Source organism: Taudactylus pleione, unplaced genomic scaffold (genome assembly GCF_031769625.1).
Source record: "Taudactylus pleione unplaced genomic scaffold, aTauple2 ptg000114l, whole genome shotgun sequence".
In the NCBI taxonomy this organism is placed as follows: domain Eukaryota; kingdom Metazoa; phylum Chordata; class Amphibia; order Anura; family Myobatrachidae; genus Taudactylus; species Taudactylus pleione.
The window spans coordinates 14,768,292-14,785,007 of record NW_028284516.1 but is presented as its reverse complement, the minus strand read 5'-3'; the positions used below and the strand labels follow the sequence as shown (position 1 = coordinate 14,785,007).

Genomic DNA, 16,716 nt, shown 5'->3' with positions numbered 1-16,716 from the left:
AAAAAATAGCATATTCGGGGGTTTGACCGCAGTTTTGCCCATAGTGCATCCCGTCCAGACAGTGTTACAAAATAATCAAAGTTACCCAATCAATTTATAAGTAACAGCGGGTGGTAGACAGAAAGGGTTTATCCTTTTCTGGTGTCGGACTGTGAGAGTCCTTTAAAAAAAAAAAATTACAAACAATGCTTTGCACTTTTTATGTCCCCAGCATTGTACACAAGTGCAAGTACTCAATTGTAATATGCATCGTTCTAAAAATCCCATAGCAACAAGCACGTGATATAATGCAAAAGTACCAATTAACCCAGAGCCATACCATAGCTTATTGTTTATTATGTTGTTACGAGTACATTCAAGAATAGACTGGGCCAAGGATGTTACATCTAAGGCAAGACAATATAACAGGGTGCATTCATATGGCTGGTTTACAAACAGGTGATACAAAGGCTCTAAAGTGGAATATTTAGAAATAAATGTATAATTGTCTGTACAGTACAGATCTGTGTTTATTAAGACCTAGTGCAGAAAAGAAAAAAATACTTTCCGACATTTTTTTTAAATTCCTTTTAGCTTTTTTCATCTGATTTATATCAACAAATTATTACAAAATTAGCTTTTACAGGACAATGTAGCCTAGCCGTGTGTTTAATGTAACTTACTATTTGTCATGAAGAGAAAAGTTTGTGACTGTAAATTAAGGCAGATCTAATGCTACCGGCACATTTTGTATTCCCTGCTTATTCATCTCCCATTTGGGTCACACAAAATATGTCAGGGAGGGCTACAGTAAAAACCAACAGGCATATTAAACTGTAAATGCAATCTGATTGCAAATCACAACCTCTATACATTGCTCAAAGTGGGAATTTTGAAGTGGGGGTACGGAAATTATAATTGAACCCCCCTCCCCAAGCTTTAGGGATTTTGATAATAAGATTAAGGGGTCTATTTACTAAAAGCAGTTTTAGGAGACAGAATGAAAAGTGATAAGAAAGTGATAAGGTGCCAGCCAATCAGCTCCCAACTGTCATCTCACAGGCTGTGTTTGAAAATTGACAGTTGGGAGCTGATTGGCTGGCACTTTATCACTTTCTTATCACTTTTCACTCTGTCTCCTAACACTGCTTAGTAAATAGACCCCTAAGCCTCTGCTTCCATCTCAACCCGACCTGCTTCCCTCTCTCGCCCTCTGCACCTCACACTACATCCCCTGCCTCTACCTCTAATTCTATGTCCGGAATCGGCACTGGCCGAGTCCGGCTTCTCCTCTTCCCTGTCCCTTGGCTGTCAGTGGGCTCTCGCGGGCTCAGCATCAAGCAGGGACACTGCTATTGCTTTGTTTAGCGCTGGGATGCTTGGAGTGCCGGGGCAGGTGTGGTGGCGTTTTGGACCTGGTGCCGCCTGTGAACCAATCATGGCAAGGACCGGCAGCCAATCAGATGCAGTTACGTGGCTGCTTCTGATTGTCTGCCAGTCCACAAGCCGTGATTGGCTAGCGCCCTGCGCCAAATTTAAAAGGCCACCACTGATGATTCTTTTTAATTGCCCGTCGGTCTGGGATTGGTTCACGACCAGTGCCGGGGTTGTGTACTGCCGTCGCATATGTCCTAGTGTCGGCCCACTGGGACCCATCACCCGATCCTCGGTCAAGCCAGCTCTGCTCAGAGATGTGTCCCCAGCGGGACACATCTCCACATAATACTGCAGTTTCTCTTTTGCTCTCTGTGCCACCGCCGACTGCCACAGTGGTTGCTGGCTGAAGTGGCGGTATGGCATACCACTGTATACCGGCTCACTTTAAGCCCTATCTATATATATATAAAATCAAATGTCCTGACTGACTCACTTACTCATCAATGCCAAGCCCAAACACCTACCGGACGCACCACCCTAGTTACGACGCTGTCTATAAATATGCATATAAGTGTCACAGTGATATACTATTAGTGAGCTGCTGCTCAGTGCATAGGAGACACAAATGGTGAAATCCTAAACTAGATATCTGTTTTTAGGAGATGCAGAGACACAGGGGGGTTGATGCTGAAGACACAGAGCTGGAGAGCCACAGGGGTATTTTCTGAAAAAAACAGAGGGGGTGTGCTGGAGGGACACAGGAGGATGAGGCTGAGAGACATGGGGGAGTATAAAGCTGAGAGACACATAGAGTTAATGAGATTTAGAGACACATGATGGGAAGAAGCTGACAGACACAAAGAATGAGGCTGGAGAGACACAGGTGGGATAATGGAAAAACATAAGCAAGAGTGAGGCTGTAGAAACATGGGATATTTCTGAGAGGCACAGGTGGAAGAATGACAGGCATATGGGTGGATGAGGCTGAGTGACACAGGGGCGTGAGGCTGAGAGACACGGGGTTGATAAAGCTGAGAGACACAGAAAGGGATGAGTCTGTATGAGAAAGTGGAAATAAAGTTGAGGGACATGGACAGGGATGAGCTAATGGCTGGAGATAGAAAGACACAGAGGGTGTGAGGCTGGAGAAATATAGCAGGGATGGTGCTGAAGACACGGGGAAGGAGTGACACAGCGGGATGGTGCTGATGAGACACGAAGAAAATTATGCTGGATAGACACAGGGGGGATGAGGCTGGAGAGACAAGTGACGATGAGGCTGGAGAGAAACAGGTGGTTAATGAGGCTGAGAGACACAGTGGGGATAAGGCAAAAAGGTACAAGCGGGGATGAGGTTGGAGACACGGTGGATGAGGCAGGAGAGGCACAGCTAGTAGCCAACCGGCCTATACCTACCGGGGAGGGATGGTGGGGCCCCAACACCATTAATGTGCTGAGCCCCAAGACTTGTTGCCAGCCCTGATATAATTTAACTCCCTTTTTTCACAAACACAAATCTCCACTTAACACTCACTTATCACAATGAGGATTTTTTATGTGCTTTGTGAACGAAAAAATCCAAACAAATGGACACCAAGTACTCATATGTTCACAATAATAAAAAAAATGAATGTACAAAGAAAGATATTTCCACGCTTGAGATGCAAATGGAGCACACACTGATTTTTCCAGTTTTATTAGAAATGTAAGTAACTCAAGTCCAATAAATAGCCTTAAATGGTACAAAGGTAAGCAGTAAGATGCATGGAGGATGGATTATGTGGACACATCTGTATATGGCAATAACCTCTTATCGCAAAAACAATAAGACCCCATATATAAGAACAAATAAATGTTATCATTTTATTATGAATCTTACTTCTTCTATACATCACTAATATACTGGAGCCAGTAAAGAATTGCAAACACTTACATGCAACTCTGCACCAGCCCCTCAGTATACAATTTGTTCTACTGTATATGTAAACAATTGTGGATAGGAGGTCGGCGCTACACTTGGTGTAATACGTAAAACTGACACAGTAGATGAAAGTGTAAAAGAGATTATTTTATTAATTAAAAAGATAGGGGGTCACAATGCCCCTTGCGTGTGTAACTTATTGCAGAGTGGTGAATCTCAGTGGGAGAACTGGATTCGGGGCAGGGTATATGCAAGATGGTGATGAATCTCAGTATAGGAACTGGAATTCGGGGCGGAATATATATATAGGATGGTGGGGGTATGTATCAACTGGGATACAGGGCAGTCAGTGATACTACCTAGGGTAGTATACCATGGAAGGTGTAGCTGTGAGTCAATTCGAAGTCCTATCGCTCAGTATTCTCTGAGATTCCTGGTTATAGTCTGAGATGTTGAGTATGACTATACTGCCACCTTTGTCGGCAGGTTTTATTACAAGATCTTGGTTGTCGCTAAGTGCCTGTAATGCATCTTTTTCTGCTTTTGTGAGGTTCATGGTTCTACCCTTATGGTGACTTTGTATATGATCTATGTCTTTCGTGACTAAGGATTCAAAACTGCTTATGAGATGACCCTTCGAGTGTTGAGGATAGAACTTAGATTTAGGTCTGAGGTCTGTGTATGTATGGGACAACTAAAGTTGATGCCATACATATCTATATGCCCACAAATGGCCGCTGCCCATACATGACTAATTATACCATAACAAAGATGGCGGCCGCAACAGACTATATAAACCACAACTAAGAGGTCAATCATTAACCCCTGAGGAAGGCACAAGCCGATACGCGTTGGGAACTACACACCGATCACTCCGATTCTATCAGAGACTCATCATCACAGCGGAGTCCCACTCCTTAGTCTCCTCGCGGCGACGAGTCGAGCCGCCGTGCAGTGCCTGCTGAGCCCAGGAGTTGCACAATCTCGCGAGAGTGCATACACCCGGAAGTCTCGCAGACCGCCGGTGGGGACACAGCTCGTCCAGCAGCGCGTCCTGACACGCGCTGCTCTACACAGCGGAGCCAAGGACCGGAGGACCACAGACGGGAGAAGAGGATCTCACTAACCCCGGAGGTGAAGAGACAAGCACGTCGAGGGTAAGTTTTGTGCACCTGGGGGAACGGGACGCCGCACCGCCAGACACAGACTTTGATACCCCGCATTTAGGACTTCGAATTGACTCACAGCTACACCTTCCATGGTATACTACCCTAGGTAGTATCACTGACTGCCCTGTATCCCAGTTGATACATACCCCCACCATCCTATATATATATCCTGCCCCGAATTCCAGTTCCTATACTGAGATTCATCACCATCTTGCATATACCCTGCCCCGAATCCAGTTCTCCCACTGAGATTCACCACTCTGCAATAAGTTACACATGCAAGGGGCATTGTGACCCCCTATCTTTTTAATTAATAAAATAATCCCTTTTACACTTTCATCTACTGTGTCAGTTTTACGTATTACACAAAGTGTAGCGCCGACCTCCTATCCACAATTGTTTATCCTATAAAATTTGGGGTGGGTATCCCCAGAGAGGTCCGCAGCAAGCACTGCGACATATACAGCCAAATAATTATCCTAGCGCAGGTCTCCACCATTTCCTTGATATCAGCCCTACTGTATATGTACTTTCAGGATTTATCATAAAGTAATGCACAGCAATACATTTCATACAGAAGATTACATATTAAATGTAGGGATACAGAAACCACAGATAATAGCCTCATGAAGAGAGTAACGGTATATCACTAAATCACATACATATCTGTTAATTAATGAAAATTACACTTTAAATAACACTTAAGACAAAATAATTTAGAGGTCCTTTTTTATAGTCATGTTCTTTGGCCTAATATAGCAAAGCTCTTAATCTCAATTTGTAAAGATGCCAGTAAATGTATTAGATGCCTCTTTCTGAGGACGATTCTCTCTCATATCATGAAAATTATTTAAAGCTTGTACCTTAGATATACCTAAAGTGGTAATTAAGACCCTGTCACTGTACCTTAAAGATATACACATATTTAGTGTTGGAAAGTTAGAAAGCAGGCTGTAAATATTTCTAACAAAAATACTGTACCTTTTCAATGATATTTTACTTTGTTATAAACATAGTTTTTTTTAATTATTATATTTCTAGCAGCAGCTATATCAACATTACCATGTATCTTCATGGTACATTTTAAAAATATACTTGTGACTTGCCTGGTAGGTGGTGTAAATGTCATTAGCCTTTTGGGTGGTGGATCATTAACCTGGTGCGTAGGGTAAGTGTCATTATACTGGTGGCTAAGGTAAGCATTAACATTATTAGCATGGTGGGTAGGGCAAGTTTCATTACCCTGGTGGGTAAGGTAAGCATCATTAGCCTGGTGGGTAGGGTAAGTATCATTAGCCTGATGGGTGGTATGTCATTAGCCTAGTGGGTAGGGTAAGTGTCATTAGCCTGGAAAGTGGTGTTAGCCTGGTGGATAGGGTAAGTGTCATTAGCATGGTGGGGGTGTAAGTATCATTAACTTGGTGAGTAGGGTGTCATTTGCGTGATGGGTACGGTAAGTGTCATTAGACTGATGGGTAGTGTATCATTAGCCTTGTGGATTTGGTAAATGTCATTAGCCTGGCGGGAGGTGTAAGTGTCATTAGCCTGGGGGGTAGGGTAAGTGTTATTAGCCTGGTGGGTGGCGAGTGTCATTAGCCTGGTGGCTAGGGTAAGTGTCATTAGCCTGGTGGGTGGTGTAAGTGTAATTAGCCTGGTGGCTAGGGTAAGTGTTATTAGCCTGTTGGGTAAGGTAAGCATCATAACCCTTATGGATAGGATAAGTGTGATTAGCCTGGTAAGAGGTGTTAGCCTGGTGAGTAGGGTAAGTGTCATTAGCCTGGTGGGTAGGGTAAGTGTCATTAGCCTGGTGGATGGGTAAGTGTCATTACCCTGGAGGGTAGGGTAAATGTAATTAGCCTGGTGGGTAAGGTAAGTGTCATTAGCCTGGTGGGTAGGATAAGTGTAATTAGCCTGGTGGGTAGAGTGAGTGACATTAGTCTAGTGGAGGGTGTAACTGTCATTAGCTTGGTGGCTAGGGTAAATGTGATTAGCGTGTTGAGTAGAGTAAGTGTCATTAGACTGATGGGGGTTGTATCATTAGCCTGGTGGGTAAGGTAAGTGTATTAGCCCGGTTAGGTAAGTGTCATTAGCCTGGAGGGTAGGGTAAGTGTCATTAGCCTGGTGGGTAGGGCAAGTGTCAATAGCCTGGTTGGTAAATGTATTAGCCTGGTGGGTAGGATAAGTGTCATTAGCATGGTGGGTTGGGTAAGTGACATTACATTTACCCATGCGAACGGCACTCTGGGACGTATGTGGATGTGAGTGTCCCTAAATGACTATCTTGGCCTGATTCAGCAGTGCACGCTGCTGAATGCAAATTCGGGAATCTGCACAGGCACCTGACACGTACTGCGCATGTGCAGTACGGGTCCTGCGTTTTCACCCGCAAAGCGGAAGCAGACTGTCAGTGATTGACAGTCTGCTGCCGTTTGTGGGCAGGAGAGGGTGGCGATGGCCTCCATTTCCTGAAACGGAGGCGCATTGCCGCCGTTGGGGGGCAGGGAAGAGGCCAGGATCTACGTCAGCTGATGGAGATTTCGTACCCTCTTTCTCTCATCTCTGGTGGCCGGCTTGCATGACCCCATGGGTCTCTTGGCCGGCTGATGTTCTCACAGATTATCCGATGCTGTGTTCTACAACGCAGCTCGCATAAGTGATGCCTCCTGCTGCATTACATTAATTACAAGCTTGCGTGCAGCTTTGCAATTCCGTCCTAAGCTGAATCAGGCCCTCTGTCTGTAGACCTGTTCAGTTCCTAATTAATGAGGGGAGTTTGGCCTCTCTATAAATGTCAAGAACAAAGCATACCGATATTATGGAAACATATTTAATCTCAGTATATTGTAATGTTATTCAAAATAAATTACGGCTCTACCCTCTCCATCAAAGTATGGTGGCTCAAATTCAGACTCATCCTGTCACAATACTAAAAAGAAATGAAGCGCTTGTTTGAAATTACACTGTCACATACGGACCTGACCTTACTTATATCATCACCAGTGGATAGGCCTCTGGTTCCCACGGATCAGCATTACTCATATCATGAAGTTCTCTGTTCTGATGTGAACACTCCAATGCTCTGATTGGATGCATGTTGTTCTATACCTCATTCATTAAAACTGAAAACACACTAACAAGCGACATGTGAAAAGTGATCAATGCATCGTAAAAGCTGTGACTCCACCATGAAATCCTGAACTGTTGGTATGAGTATCACTATATTAAAATGATTTTCCCAGAATTCTTACTGTCAGCTTTTAATAACAATATTTCTGTATTTGCAACCCAAAGGTACGTATAAAGTAGTAACCATACGCCGAGCAATTGTTATGTCACAAGAGTTATATTTTTATATAATTTGTAAATTAGTTGGATAGAGTTTTCTTAAATTAAACTTTCGACAAATAACATACCTGGCTTGAGGGACATCGATATTGGATGAGACCACTTTCCGTTTCTGCTCTAGCAGACAGATGGATCTTGTGCATTCCTGGTTCAGTTCCTGGTCAGGTTCAATGGGTCTGCCAGTATTCCTCATGACCATGTATTGAGCCTCGTTCACTTCTGTGGCCTGGTGACCCTTTTGTGGCTCTGACGTCATGTGACTAACTTCTCTGACGTTCACCTGTTGCTTTTTAGTCTTCCTCTCTGATTTTACACGTGTTACCTGCACAAATGACATTTTTTACAAGCACTGTAAGTTCACATTTTCAAGCAGAATATTGAGCCAAAAACCTAGTACATTTTACAGTAATTAAGCAATGGTGTTAGTCAGGCCAAGCTGGCTACAATCTACATAAAGATAAATAATTGTTGACCCATAAAAATGGCTGCTTTGGGAGAGTGATCGTGATTCAGAGATTGACGCTATTCATGCACAACAGCAATTTCTTATGGATTTCCATCTGTGGAATTATGCAGATGCCAGTTTCAGCATTCAACTTCTGTAATAGCGTGTGACGACTGAGTAAGCCCTGAGATGCCCACTCCACTATCTGAGCACAGTGCAAATCTGCTGGTGGTTAGGAACACTCTGCCAATGGTGCACCATCGCTCACACCCCACCAGCTCACATCCCTCAAAAAAAGTCCTCCGTGGCTGCGTTGCTGCAAAAGAAAATGCAGCCGCATGCTATTACACCCCCATGATACTCCCATAGCCTTTTTTGGGGTTCACTTCAGGTCACCTCCCAGTCACTGCCCATAAACGCTCATAATTCACAGTCTCCTTTTCTAATAATACCGATCCCGTACCTAACTGCGACCGCTATCGTGCAATTAGGTTCACACTTGCGCAGTATGGGTTTTGTAAACTTCTCGCACATGTGCAGTCGCCAAAAATCGTTCAACTGCACAAACATCGACACTGAGTCATGCCCTGTGGGAGGAGTGCTCACAGATTATGATGCTTCTGATTGCAACGCCCGCTAACCCTCCTCCTCCACAGCAGCACACAGCCCTGCTCTTTGGCCTGGGCTGGGAGACTAAACACAGAGTCAGGAAAAATTGTCATATAGAGCAGCCCCTGGGCCAGAGGAGCAGAGTGACCAAATCATCTATAGATGATAACACAGCTTTGAAAAGGTATCAGTTGATTCAAGACCCCTGCAAATTCTGGGGGTCATTCAGACCCGCTCGCGAGCGCAGGATGCTCGCAAGCGGGTCGATGTTGCCCCACTGCGCATGCGCACGAAGGAGGGAGCTCCGTCGTGTGCATGCGCGAGACCCAGATAGCGACGGGCTCTCCGTCGCTCCGGGTCTCGCACCAAAGGGGGCGTGCTGTCGATGTTGATTGACAGCACGCCCCCTTTGGTGGGCGTGCCGGGAGCGTGGCTGCCAGACGGAGGCGTTCCCATGGGAACGCCTACCGTCTGAAGCCGGCCCCACTGACATCACTAGTGATGTCAGTGGGAGTGATTTTGGCTCTGATAGAGCCAAAAGCACTCCAGGGTTTGCGGCAGCGAGACCCTACCGCAGGGTCTCCGTCGCAAGCCCGATGGTCGCGATGGTCTTGACCATCGCGACCATCATCATGGACGCTCGTATAAGCTGTGGGTGGTCACCCACAGCTATGCGAGCGTCCAGGCGGACGCTCCATTTTCATGGAGGGCCCTGATTCAGAGCGAGCGTTCTGGTCAGAGCGTCCGGCTCTGAATCAGGCCCTCTGTCTTGTCACTGATTCTGGTTCTGACATGCTTTTGACTCTGACTACTGTCACTGGATCTCTGTCTGTCCTGACCACTACTTTGAACTTTGACTACTATTTGGATCACTGCCCGTCATGACCTCTGCATTGGAGTTGGACCACTCTCTGGGTCGCTGTCCCTGTATGAGACTCTGACTACTTCCTGGAGACTGACTGGCCACTGACATAGGACATTCCTTCTTCTGGTCTGTGTGAGTACCAGCATTACTCATACAGACTCCATATTGTTTAATTGGTGCCTCCTATATGTGCAGTTCCAAAAATAATCCATCACCAAAAAAAGATCCCCTTGTGAAAAATAATTATGCACAATAAAGAAAATACACTATCTTGCACAATAGCCAGAATTATTCTAGTTTATCACATAAGCTTTCAGCTAGGGGTAAAGTTACAAAACAAAAATACAAAGAGAGTAAGTGAAGGGATCAGCTGTTATATCATTCTTGTATTTGTACTGTGCCAACATTAAACAGCAGAAGCAAATTTTATAAATGTAGGGTGCGTCTCAAGTTCTAGATCTCAATCCCCAGGGAGTGGGTAGCCCAAGGCTTAGCTACCGGCCAGCTCCATCCTAAGATTGTTGACGATAAACAGAGATTCTTCTGATGTTCCTGATGTAGTCATTCCTACGATGCAAGCTCTGATGTGTTACCTGGACTCACTGATGCCTGTGAGATATTTGTCTAGTCCCACTAACGTTTGAATTAATTAACCTGTACAATACAAAACTCCACAAATGTATTGGGCTAAGGTCATAATTTTATTAAAAATAAATACATTTGAAATATTAGACCAGATAAATGTCTCCCTTATGAATGTGACAGGATACATGCTTGGTTACTATAATAAACAATTTATTTCAAACTTTGCAAACACATTTTGCTAATACTGTATTGGTGCATTAAATAGCAAATTTCTCCCCGTGAATTCACTTTTTCTGATTCAGTCATATACTGTAGTACAAGTTAATGCAACAATTTATACTAAAGTTACCTAATTGGTATGTATTTGTTGCCAAATCTGCCAATTCCCCTTCATAGGATGCCCGGCACTCCCCATAATACCCACAAATGCCCAGCAGTCTGAATAGCAAGAGAGGCACCTTGAGAATAAACTACTGGACAATACAGTGTGATGTACACCTGTTAAGTAGTCATAAAATTACCACCATAATTTACTATTTTACCATAATTAACAAAAGCAGTCAACTCCCTGTGTATTAATCATTTAACTAACATTTTTTTTTTTCAAAAACTACTACATTTTTTTTATGATCGAATTAGGTCAAGAACATCTATTTAATATTTATCCAACACAATTTGATAAAAAAAAAATATATATAATTTTTTTTGAAACATTTAACATTAACATCGACTTTTAATATATTGGTCATCGATATATCGGACCATCGATGTTTGTAACATTGCAACCATCGTGATTTTGCTTTCCCCGGCAGCTGCTCCTCTGAGCAGCTGGCAGGTACACACTGCGGGCTGGAGGGGGAGTGGTTAATTTACATTTCCCCCACACCCTGCTGCTCTCTGCAGCTGGGTGTGCAGTCCGGGATGTAGTTATTATACCTCCACACGGGATGCCGGCTGTTGAAATCCCGGTGCCGGAATCCCAACCTGCGGACAGAAGACCTGCGCCGGAATCCCGATGGCCGGCATCCCGAACGTAAGTATAGCAGGCCGGGTTAGCTGTTAGCCGTGGGGGAGGAGGGTTAGGTTTAGGCACCCAGGGGGGGTTAGAGTTAGGCTGCAGGGGGGGGGGAGGTCAGAGTTAGGCTGAAGACAGGGGAGGGTTAGGCACCACTGGGGGGAGGTTAGGCACTAAAAGGGAAGGGTTAGGTTCAGGCTCCAAGGGGGAGGGTTAGGTTTAGGCACTAATGGAGAGGGTTAGGGTGTGAAGGGGGGAGGGTTAGCATACTTACGGAGCCACTGTCGGGGAATCGGTATGATAAACCGATGGATGAGATGCCGAAGGTCAAAACACAGACGCCAGCATCCCGGTCGTGAAGAATCCCGACAGAGGTTGGTAAGTACCCTAACCCTCCCCTCTTATCGCCTATCCTAACCCTCTCTTAGTGGTGCCTAACCCTAACCTCCCCCCGGTGGTGCCTAACCCTTATCCCCTTTTTCCACACCCTAAACCTAACCCTCCCAGTGGGCTGCCTAACCCTAACCCTCCCCGGGGGGTGCCTAACCGTAACCCCCTCTTTCCGCACCCTAAACCATCATGCTTTCTCCTCCATGTTTGACAGTTTGTTTCACAGGGGTTTGTTTGCTAAATGGCACTTCCTGGCGTGTTTAAGCCTTAAATTTAAAAGGGCAATTCTTTTAACATGGGGCGTTTTGCCCTATTATTTGTTTCTATATTTTTGCCCTATTATTTGTTTCTATTATTTGGTTCTATATTTATGCTACCTAGTGGATGCTGCTTTGTATATCCTTTTTTCTGTATATATGCACCTGTAACTTGTCAACTCTCTGTTACATAAACAAATAAAGACAGTTTGTAATAAAAGCATTGTCCTTTTAAATTGTGGGTTTAAACACTTCGGGAAGCGGTGGCTTTTACAAACTATCGGTTAGCAAATAAACCCCAAACACTGAAGAGCAATCCTTTTGCCCACTCAACGGAGTTCAAAAACTCTGCGTGATGAACCAAAGATTTCAAATATTGATTCATTGGTCCATAAGGCCTTCTTCCAGTCTTCAGAAGTCCAAGGACAGTGCTTCATGGCCCAGATAATGCTGCAGAACATCTGCAAATTCTTAACTCATTACGTGTTCCCTGCAAAAGTTCTTTTTTATAGACAATTCTGAAATGTACATTATTTTTCAGTTTGTGATAACCTAGATTATTTATTTGTAAGGCTAAAAGGAAATACACAGGGAAAGATTCACGCTGTGGAGTCAAGAGCAGCTCAATTTGAAAAAGATACCATAGATTAGAATAGACCAGTGGTTCCCAAACTGTGCGCCGTGGCACCCTGGGGTGCCTCGGGACACTCTGCAGGGGTGCCTCAGGTTGGCGTTCCAACATCAAATCAAATTCTTTATGGTCAATGTCATGTAAATATGTGGACAAAAAGAAGGGCAAACTTGTCCACCACCATATAACTGAACCTAAGGATAACAAGTAAGCGCAATTTACTTCACTTTACTACATTTTTTCTGAATTTCTCAACAACAAACTTTTGGCTTAGGGGTGCCGTAAAAACAATGCTGATACTCTAGGGAGCTGTGATCCAAAAAAGTTTGGGAACCACTGGAATAGACAATTGAGCGCTGTGTGTTTGTGAATGGTGATATAAAATGTTGCTATTAATTACACACTGCACATGTACCCTTTAAAAGTAAATACATTGTTAAAATTGCCTTTAATTGAGGTAAACGAAAAAAAGATAAAAACACATCTGCGTGTCCCTGTGCTGTGTAAGATAGGGTTAGCACAGGGACACGCACCTCCGACAATCAGCGGCAATACGGCACTGTGTTGCATCTACTCATCATCAAAGATGAGTTTTTATTTATCTTTTTTCGTTTGCCACAATTAAAGGCAATTTTAACAATGTATTTACTTTTAAAGGGTACATTTTCTATCACCATTCACAAACACACAGCGGTCAATTGTCTATTCTAAATTATGCATTAATATAATTGTTGTTTTTTTAATCTCTAGCAGTTTACCATTTACCTTTGTGCCATTTCAGGTTACTCACTGGACTTGCCTAAATTTCAATAAAAACTTGAAAAATGGGGGTATTCTAGTGGTATTGGGTACGGGATCCGACGGTCAGGATGCCAATGGTCAGCATACTGACAGCGGCATCCCTAAAGTCAGACTCCTGACAGATTTCTTTAAGTATTATAAACCTTACCCTAATCCTCCCCCTAACCCTAACCCCACCTCCCGCAGCCTAGCCCTAAACCTCCCCTTAGTGCCTAGCCCTAACCCTCCCCCTAAGTCTCCCCCTATCCCTAATACTTACCTCCGCAATCTGTCAGTACTCTGTCAGGATGCCGCTGTCGGTATTATGACCATCTGCATCCTGACTGTCGGGATGCTGACTACATCCCATTCTAGTGTACCCCTAAATATTATATGTGTTGCCTCAACTTGGTTATTTAGTTCAAGTATTGAAAGGGGAAATGGGTAACATGAAGATGATTTGTGTCTTTTAATTATCCTTGTACAATTTTACTTGCAGTTTGTTTTTGTGTGATTAGTGCATGCCAGACTTGCTATACCAAGCCAAACTGATAGAATGTAAAATGTTGAGAAAATATATTTCTTCTCAGTATGGATTTTTTATTTTATTTTTAGGAAATGATTTTGCACCATTCTTCCATTTCCACTCTGCCCTGTGATAGCCGGAGGCACTTCCGGAGGTTGTTAGAGATATTGGACAATTTCTGTCTGTGTGTTCTTTCACAGCCATTCCAAGCTCAGAAAAATTGCCAGTATGTAAACTAGACTTGCCTACTCACCCGAATCTTGGGCGGCTTTGCCAGACGCCCGGAAGAGTAGCATACCTCCCGTATTTTTCATTCTCCTTTTCGGGAGAAGCCCAGAGAGGCGATGAAGATGACCACTCCAGGGGTGGGTCATTAGGCCACGCCCCCAATTCAATGAAATGCTACGAATCGCAAGTCTGTGGGGAGGGAGCAGAGCCAAAATAACGCAACTTGTGTAATTTCGTCCCCGCACCCTACCTACGTACTCGCAATTCAGGTATTATCTCCCCATCTTGCCCACTTCAAGTCTCCCGGAGGGTACCCGCAGCTGCACACTGCCAGAGTGAAGTTGGCGGTCTGGGCATCCAATGACGCAATTTGTACTGTATCAGTTTATCTTGGGTCCACCACTGCTTTACACTGCCAGTAATCACAACCGCGCCATGCCATTCGTCTCGCCAACCTGGCTGCCCCCTCCAGGAGGGGTCAGACCAGAAGTCAGCGAGTATGCCTTAAAGCAGCTTATAGTGGTTTCAGATATGAATGATAAAATGAAAGTCTGACTTTATAAGATTTGATTAATCAGAATGGAAAATTTGGCTTGCTGATGATTCCCAATAGTGCACGCCGTACAACTGTAAGACAAAGAAAGGGCTTCTGTAATTAACTGAGTCTTAAGGGGCCTATCCATTAGCAGATCTTTCTCTACAATGAAAGACAAAAGATTTATCCCTTGAAAATTCCTGGGGCTGCGGTGACAGATATCTGTCATGTACATGACAGATTTTTGCAAACGACGACCGATATTGCATGACATCATTCAGGGTGTTCATTTTTTTTTATGTTTCTATTAATTTTCATTAAAAATATTGTTCGTCGTTTACCGCTTATAAACTGACAAATATTTCTAATATCTGTCAGCGAAAAGCGATAATTGACCAACATGTTGGAGAGACGAAAGACACAATTTGTCGGCCGCGGGAGTGCGCATCTATCATCGTTCAGGGCCTATCCATGACAGATAAATTGAACGACTGAACGATATGTTGTTCATCGTTCAAATTTATCTGCTAATGGATAGGCCCCTTTACACTCAAATGCCTGAAAGGCTGGATTAGTATCGTTTCCATTTGTGGCCAGATATCATTATCTTCACAAAGCCCATTACTTGTTTGCAAACTTTGTGCAAGGTGGGCAAGTGCTAGAAGCATGCAATCATTTCTAAGTGCTACTGGGCATAAGTGCAGTTTAAAGCAATTTTGGTCTGAATTACAGGTATTGTTAATGTGTGGCTTATACTGTGGTTGTAACCGAGTCAAGAGGAATAAAGTTATTTGCGAAAGGTCTGTTTTGTTGGCTTTTTAAACTCAGGTTTTAAGTGCAGTTGCTTCACAAAGCTCACTACCTAATTGTAACCTCTGTGAGGTGGGCAAGAAATACAGAAGTGCTAGTATTTCACAAGGTGCATATACACACGTAACGATTTTGTTACCAATGATTTTATGAACGATTTTGTGTCAGATTATCTGTCAGATTTGTTAAAGTGTAATGAACGATTTTTTGGAACTACAAACGATTTTTGTAACTTCCGTTAATGAAAATCGTTCAGTTGGTCAGTCAGAATGAACTACAAACGGGAACGCGCATGAATGATAACCGTTCATAGTTATAACTCAGGAACTGAACGATAACGACGTTGTTATAGTTAAAACGTTCAAAATATCGTTATGTGTGTATGCACCTTAAGTGCTATCGGATTTAAGTGCACTTTAAAGCAATTTTGCTTGAATTCTATTGCCAGATAACCTGTGTTTGCAACAAAGTAAAATGATTATTTGAGGGGGTGATGTGCAGCTTTACACAATCCTCAAGTGTTCATTTTCACAAAAGCTTATTTGCAGAATATCTGTGAAGTATGTGAGCAGTACTGCAGAGATGTGCTATCTTGTCTATGGGCCTCATTCAGCTTAGGAAGGAATTGCAAAGCTGCAATTTCGTCATTGGTAATATGCAAATGTATGACACCCTCTTCTGCTTTTGCGATTCCAGCACTGCGACCGAGGCTGGGATCACCATCGAGACCAACGGTTGCGGTGGTGGACGAAGCCTCAGCTGGCCCCCCCGTTTCCGGGAACGCTGGCCGTCCCCACACCACCCCTTAAATGCCTCTCAATCAGGCAGAAACATAGAAGGGGCTGCGTGCAGGGACGGGTTAAGGTTTGTGGGGGCCCTGGGGCAACTACTTTGTGGGGGCCACTATCAATATAATTGTATATATTTATATATACACATATACATGCACATACACTACACACATATTTATATACTTACACACACATACATACATTCACACAGAAAATCACATATATACACCACACATGCATGTGTCACATACATTACACACAAACATACATATACACACATTTCACACACACAAGTCACACACACACTTATCTTGCACCATCTGCACTGCATGTTGTGGATGGGGAGGGCGGAAGGGTATCTATCTCATTCCGGAGGGGACCTGGCAGGACGGCACCGTATTAAGCTCCGCCCCCCTCGCGGGCAAATTTGTGGGTCAATCGGAAAAGGGCGGAGCCAA

The 16,716-nt window shown here is 43.8% G+C and overlaps 1 protein-coding gene across 2 annotated transcripts in view; it reads right to left on the bottom strand.

Annotated features, from left to right (window-relative positions):
- Nucleotides 1–16,716, bottom strand: part of ZNF704 (zinc finger protein 704) — a 104,950-nt gene that overhangs the window by 52,784 nt on the left and 35,450 nt on the right. For both annotated transcript variants that reach the window (XM_088471551.1, XM_088471552.1), the window contains exon 2: nucleotides 7,860–8,113. In XM_088471551.1, coding sequence (XP_088327677.1) covers nucleotides 7,860–8,113 — 254 coding nt within the window. The remainder of the gene's footprint in view (nucleotides 1–7,859; nucleotides 8,114–16,716) is intronic.